General features: G+C 37.7%; 1 protein-coding gene and 1 long non-coding RNA gene across 2 annotated transcripts in view; both read right to left on the bottom strand.

Moving 5' to 3' along the window:
* Positions 1 to 1558: 1558 nt before the first annotated feature.
* On the bottom strand, positions 1559 to 2103 carry LOC120277287. Its single transcript, XR_005541487.1, has 2 exons — positions 1850 to 2103; positions 1559 to 1768 (listed from the first exon to the last, which is right to left on the bottom strand). It is a non-coding gene; the product is annotated as an uncharacterized LOC120277287 (long non-coding RNA).
* A 2-nt stretch (positions 2104 to 2105) lies between these two features.
* LOC120277679 (TNF receptor-associated factor homolog 1b-like) overlaps positions 2106 to 6697 on the bottom strand; it is a 6343-nt gene continuing 1751 nt past the window's right edge. Inside the window, exons 2-5 of the mRNA XM_039284531.1 lie at positions 6602 to 6692; positions 4796 to 5250; positions 4528 to 4708; positions 2106 to 3478 (exon numbers count right to left, since the gene is read on the bottom strand). Coding sequence (XP_039140465.1) covers positions 2120 to 3478; positions 4528 to 4708; positions 4796 to 5250; positions 6602 to 6692 — 2086 coding nt within the window. The 3' untranslated portion in view covers positions 2106 to 2119. The remainder of the gene's footprint in view (positions 3479 to 4527; positions 4709 to 4795; positions 5251 to 6601; positions 6693 to 6697) is intronic.

Genomic DNA, 6697 nt, shown 5'->3' with positions numbered 1-6697 from the left:
TTATATGATTTGAATGGTTTTTATTTATACGATTTAGTATTTTTATTCTAAAATATTTTTAAATAAAAAACCTATTCATTTCTCATATGTTGATTCCAAAGAAAGAGGAAGAGTTTTATGAATTATGGCTTCATATTCATTGGAGATGCTTCACAGCTTATGAGTGTATTAACTTGTAGTTTTGTGTTAATGGATGAAGTTATCAATGGTTGTAACTATGAGAGAATAAATTGCTATTAAAGAACACTTAATCTTATATTTAAATATAATATATGAATATTTATTAAATTTTTAGTTTGTGGAACTATGGAGTAGGAAATGCCATGTTTGTTTTGATAAGGATTGGTCTTAATTGATATTATGTTTTTCGATTATTGAATTTTTTTAAAAAAACTGTTGGGAGGCGGAGGCGGGGAGTGGGGACTTCCCCTCCCGATTTCCCGACTGGGGTGGGGATGGGGAATCCCCGTCCCGAAATGGGGGAGCGAGTAGGGAGACGCTCTCCGCCCCACTCCATACCCATCCCTGCCTCCCATCAATGTGGCTACAACAAAGGTCTAGTTAAAGGTCGAAATAGTGTACATAATTCCATAAACTTTTTTCCTCCTAATTCTTCGAGTTTATCGGCTCTTTTTTTGGCCTCTTACTAATAAAGTAGTTAACGAAGAATTTGTTCAATTACTTTAAAAAGGATATAGGTCTTACAAGCGAACTAAGATACTGTGACAGAGTTGCTAACTGCTATGGCTAGCAACACGTGGCACATGATGTCGTCAGAGTCAGTACCATCATCATCTTGAAAGATTCCAGGTGGTTAACGAGATTTAAAGTGCAGTTACAGAATTCATTTGATAGCATAAGTTCAGTAGGAAGCGGAGCAATCTAGTACCTCTAAAGTAAACAATAAGCCAATATAAACGCCCCACTTGGCCCACATGTTTTTGCTTCATTAAACTAATCCCCCACATGTTTAAATCTTATAGCTTGCATACCAAGCATTCTCCAGATCCCAAGAGAACATCCATCTTTCTTCAAGGATGCTTGCTATGGGCTTAGGTCAATACTTAAGTCTTTTCATCAAGGGTGCTCATAATTCGGATCTTCTATTTATAGAAGCAATGATAAGTCCTCATTAGGAGTTATTCTCTTTGCTCTCCTCACTCATGTAATTTTCGTCCAAATGAGGTGATGGTTACACTTTCACCTCGCCATGACAAAATTTGTGAACTTTAGTAAACATTCTTTGCAAACGGTGCTAAAATTCTTCACAAACGGTACTAAAATGTTTATGCCGAAATCTAGCTCTCATTGGAATTACAACATACCTTCATAGAAGATTGTTGTTGTTGTTGTTATTTTTATTATTATTACTTGCTTGCATACATACCCTTTCAAAAATAGAAAATTATTTTTATATCCCAACAACTCATTTTTCGATATACACTTATCAAAAATCAATTAAAAAATTTTGCAAAAATGACTAAACCATTATTTCCTCTTCTCAAATCTTTGAACCTAAAAAAAAAAACCTAAAACTAAAATTCAACTCATATTTACATAAACAAACAAAAATCAAGTATTTTCATAAATTTGAAAACCAATTTATAAATAAAAATATTTCGCAAGAACATATACGCAAATATTACTTCTATACAAAGGCTGGCTAACCATCTTTATGACTATTTGGAAGCAATTCTTTCAAAAACAATCTCAAAAGTGTTTTTAAGCCCATGCATCAAGAAGAGATGCTTGCGCACTAACATACAACCTGCAGAAGGATTCAAGAACTGAAAATGAGATGCAAACAACAAAAGGGCCATTCATAAATTCAACTAAAATAAGCTTGTACCTCTCACTTGCAGAGCAGAAAAGCTGACAAACATGGAATACCATTTTATGCTATGATTTTGCTTGAGCCTCTTCCATTCTCTCTCTTTCTTAAGTTACCAGAAATTATCTGAAGCAGATTACAACATCAAATTAGGGACCGCACAGAAAATGGAGAATCAACCTTTACAGAATGGTCTACATCTCACCAGAATGCTCACCCATAACAAACCACCTCGATTACATTATTACAACAGAAACGATGAATTCTTTTTTTCTCTTAAAACAGCGGTCAATGGCCGTTGGCAGGCCGATACATATATCCAGGAACGCCACTGCGTGCCAAATTCAAGTAGTCAGGGAGCGTATATGAGTAACCGTTACCATCCGCACTTCCTATGTTCAGCATCGCTAGATCAGCTCTGGTGTAAGGCCAGTGGTTCTGGATCAAACCATCGTTTCTGCCAGTTGGGTAAGCCGAAATATCAGCCTGCTGAAGATGGGCATCTCGTGGTCCATTGAGAGCTCCGCTGGGTGAGCCGTAGACCATGTAACCATCATCGAAGCATGGCTGAGCAGGATGATCAAAGAGGCCAAAGCCCTCTGACAAGCCCATCTCCATGCTAGCAATGTCACCAGGAAACGAGTACTGCCGATTGAAGGGTGGCTGGTGCTGACGGCGGCCATTTGCTACTTTTCCCATGCCATGCTCATCATCCAGCAAGTCATTGATGATATCAAGGTGAGGGAAATCATCCTGCACCATTCCATGTGAAGGACGAGACGAGGTAGCAGCTCCTCCATCATCTGCCCCTGGCTTATTTTGCAACTCGTAAATGCCCATCCTTTCAATATTGGTTAATACACCGGAATCATAGGCACCACCTCTAATGTTGCTGGCTTCCTGACGTGAGGCATCTCCTCTCCAAGGGGGGTGGATGGACAATGCTTCAGGCTTCACTGATCCAAAAGTAAATCCAGGTCGGACAGCAGCTTGATCCTTTGAGATAGATGATTGGGGGCGAGGAATAGGAGCAGATGACTGAAAATTAGAGGGCTGAAAATAAGTGGCAGCTTGGCTGGAGGAGCTCAAAGAGGAATGTAATCCAGATGGGCTCGCACCTATGCTGGTTTTACCCATTATGGCATTCCTATAGGATTGAGGAAAGAAACTTGGGGCTGCTGCAGATGGATCAGTGCCCAATCGACCAGCAGCACTCACAGAGCGTGAAAGAATAGGTACCGTCTGAACTGTGGAAATGATAGGAGCAGTTGGTTTGGGACCTGGATTCAAAGGGGCACTGGAAGGTCTGGACACTGAACTGACTTGGTGAACTGGCAAGCTCTTAACTGGCTGGTTAATAGGCTTCTGGGATTCAGACTTGGGGATGGGAAAAATATGTGTTGTTTTTGTTGCTGGGAGTGCTGGTTTGTCAGTTAGGATAGCTGATGCCAGTTCTCCACCAGCAACTCGCTCGGTTGTTGAAGTTGTGTTGTCAGAGGATGGTTTCTGCTGTTGTGGAATAGCAGCTGGTTTTCTCCCAGAAAGTGCTGCAGAAGTGGGTAATTCTAATGTTCTTGAATCTGAGGGCCTCTCTGAATCAATTTGATCTTTGCTAGCTGTCCTCTTCTGCAAGATTACAATGGTTTCCTGAAATGTATAGTTGAAAGGATCAGAGTTCAGACTGAGTATGGAAACAACTTGAAAAATGGAGATGTTGGAGAAAATCCATTTTCCATGAATAACAACAGTAACCTTGTATAACTACATGAAAAACAAGAAGACTTGGAAGATCAAGAAGATAAAGTGTAGCATAATTCAGTAGTTCACACAACAATTTAAATGGAATTTATGAATATTCAACGACACTACGTAATGAAGAACAGGAGAAAGTTCAGCAAACTTCAGAATGTTCTATGCAACAGTTCTAGGACAAGAAACATTAACAAATATAACAAAATGGGCAAAGGGCAATGTGACTATCAAAAGATGTAGAAAGCGAGGGCAAATAGAGACCAAGTGGCATACATGCATGCTACAAGTAGAACTTGTTTAAAAAAGAAGCCATTTCTTGACGTGAAATACATATCATTATATTTCAGTCAGTAAATAAATTAGGCTCCATACATTTGTTCTTCAGAGTCATGCATATCACTGTGCAAGAAAAATAACATAAAAGTAGCATCTCTGCACAATTCTTAGGACAGTAATTTCTCAAAAATGTGGTCATGCAAAGCATTGAAAAAGAACCAGCTATCAGAAAGCTTGTGGTAACATGTTCTGATTTAGAAGAATCTCCTACATTGAAAATGAAAACCATCCAATATCAAAACACTATTACTCAGGTACTCAGACAAAGATAGGAGTGTGAAGAGCCAAAGTATCTGTTCAGAATATTCAAGGTGAATCCATAAATTCTGAATTTGCATGTGTTTTTATTTAAAATATTATATGGTTTATATAACTTAGAATAATTTATGTTGATTCAAAAAAATCAAAAAGAGCTAATTTGAACATTTAAATGACAAGAGAATAACATGATTTGACAATTTGAAGGTCATGTGAGTGTTCCAACTTGTGATAAACCTTAAATATGAAGCTTCTGCTTAACCCTGATTCTAAGTTTCTAAATAATGTTGTTTGACCAGTTTCTAATTCATCATATCAAAGCAGAAATTCAATTTCAAAATAAGTCTCACCTTTTCAAGAGGGTGATGCTCAAGCCGATGTACCTGAACCTTCAAAGGGACATCAACAGGCTCCGTTTCAAGTCGATTATTACTGGCAGAGACATCACCTGAACGACCAGAGTCATTAGATGCATCAGATGGTAAATTATTGTCACCATCATGCTTGTCTTTTGCTCGATGATTCTCTACTCTGCATCATTATTTTCCTTATTAGATACCTAGATAGATATAGCCAATATTAACATCACCATAAAAGGAAAATGGCACGATCTAATACCTGTTAGGTGAAGTTCGGCCTTTCTTATTTGTTAAAGAGTTACCCTTGTTTGGTCCATTCATCACAACTGAAGGGACCGAGTCAGTTGAACATGTTGAGGAACTGTCATCCACAATAGATAGGTTCCTTTTCTCTAGCTGCCCACTTTGAACATCAAAGTTAGTCACATCCACAACAGCCTGAATTTCTGATGTATCAGTATCCCAATTAACAGTGTTTCCATCTCTCTCATCTAAATCTGGTTGAATTGTCCCAGAAGCATCATCACCCACATCAGATACATCAGAAGCATCTTCCAGCCTGTCAATCTTCTCAAGCACACTTTTATCTTGCTTTGAAGAGAAATCCTCTGAAGTTCTTTCATCAGATTGGTTCCCTTGTATGTGTTTGCACAGTATCATCCCATCATCTCTACCTTTGTCTTTACCTTTGCGACTGCTCCGTTTCTGTTTACCCTGGGTAAAAACATAGAAAAGAAATAACAGCTACACCAGTGTATATGTGAATACCTCATCCTACATTAAACACACCCAAACACCCCATAAAAGATCTCTAGATTCATGTCTTTCATTTTACACAGCATCAATCTACATGCTAAAGAACTCAAAAAATAAACATTTATTAGACTGACAGTTTCCTTGTAGTGTGGAAAAATCATGTTCAAAATCACTTGCCATATGGAGCATGGAAAAAAAGTAATGAAAAACCCTAACAAAGATTGAAATCAGAAGATTTTAACAGCAAAAACACAGCAGACTGCAACTGTACGGATTCAGAATTCCTGAAAGACCATTCATCATCTATGTCAAGTCATTTACATTCTTTTTTTTTAAGTTTACAGAGATAATTGATGTTAATGATAATTCATTTTGCAAATGTACCAAGTAGTTACAATTGTTTCCAAACAGTTATGAGTACCAATCATTGTTCATTACTTTAGAAAGTAACTCCTCATTCTCCTATTATACAACACGTTCTTCCTATATTATTTATATTGTATCAGTATGCAGAACTTGCCATTTGAGTTCTAGTGTATTTTAATATTCTTAAATGACAAACAAACAGAGCCAACATACATAGATAATATCCTCGATTCCACTTGTGGCTGTTAACCCATGATCGATACATGTTCATACAGAACAGGCAGCAGTTGGATTTAGATCATGTGTCCTTTCATACAGTTAGAAAATTCAAGGTTGATAATGATCATTCATTTCCTGATAAGCAATTAAATAATTAAGAAAACCAAGAGACGATCATCTAACTTGTAAAACACTAATAAAAAGCATTTATCTCTGGCTAGCACAGGTAGGTTAAGAAAAAACGTAATACCACTCCAGTACTTCGTAAAAAATTACATTTTATAATCTCATTCATGTTGTTCCCATAAGTGAGGCTCAGAAGCTAGACATAAACGGAAAATGATTGAACTCATAAAGTAGCACACGGTCCAGACAGTACATTGGGAAAAACAAACGAATGCATGTGAGCACACAAGCATAAAAGAATATTCTAGCACGGAGGCTGCATCCAATTCAACCAAATAACAACCAATGTGCTATGTGCAAAAACGATAAATCCCAGCCTCAGCACCCAACACATCACATCAATCATCAATAACAGATGATGAAAGGCTAGTTCTTTAGGCAAAGAATAGATAAATGAGTGAAGAAACACATCTGACTGAAAGCAGATCAACTCAACCAAAGCAGCAAAGAACTTGCTATTTAAATAATTCTCGAGTCAACCAAATAAAATTAAATTAAATCCACTGAATACACATGGAATCAACTGACTCAGGCTAACCTGTTTTTTCTTTGCACGTTTTTCCTTCTCAGAAGCCCCACGCTTTCCCTTGAGCTCATTTTCAGCTTGTCCGGCAGCTTCCTCTTCCCGAATCAG

This window comes from Dioscorea cayenensis, chromosome 15 (assembly GCF_009730915.1).
Source record: "Dioscorea cayenensis subsp. rotundata cultivar TDr96_F1 chromosome 15, TDr96_F1_v2_PseudoChromosome.rev07_lg8_w22 25.fasta, whole genome shotgun sequence".
Lineage (NCBI taxonomy): Eukaryota > Viridiplantae > Streptophyta > Magnoliopsida > Dioscoreales > Dioscoreaceae > Dioscorea > Dioscorea cayenensis.
This window is presented reverse-complemented; position numbering and strand designations above follow the sequence as displayed.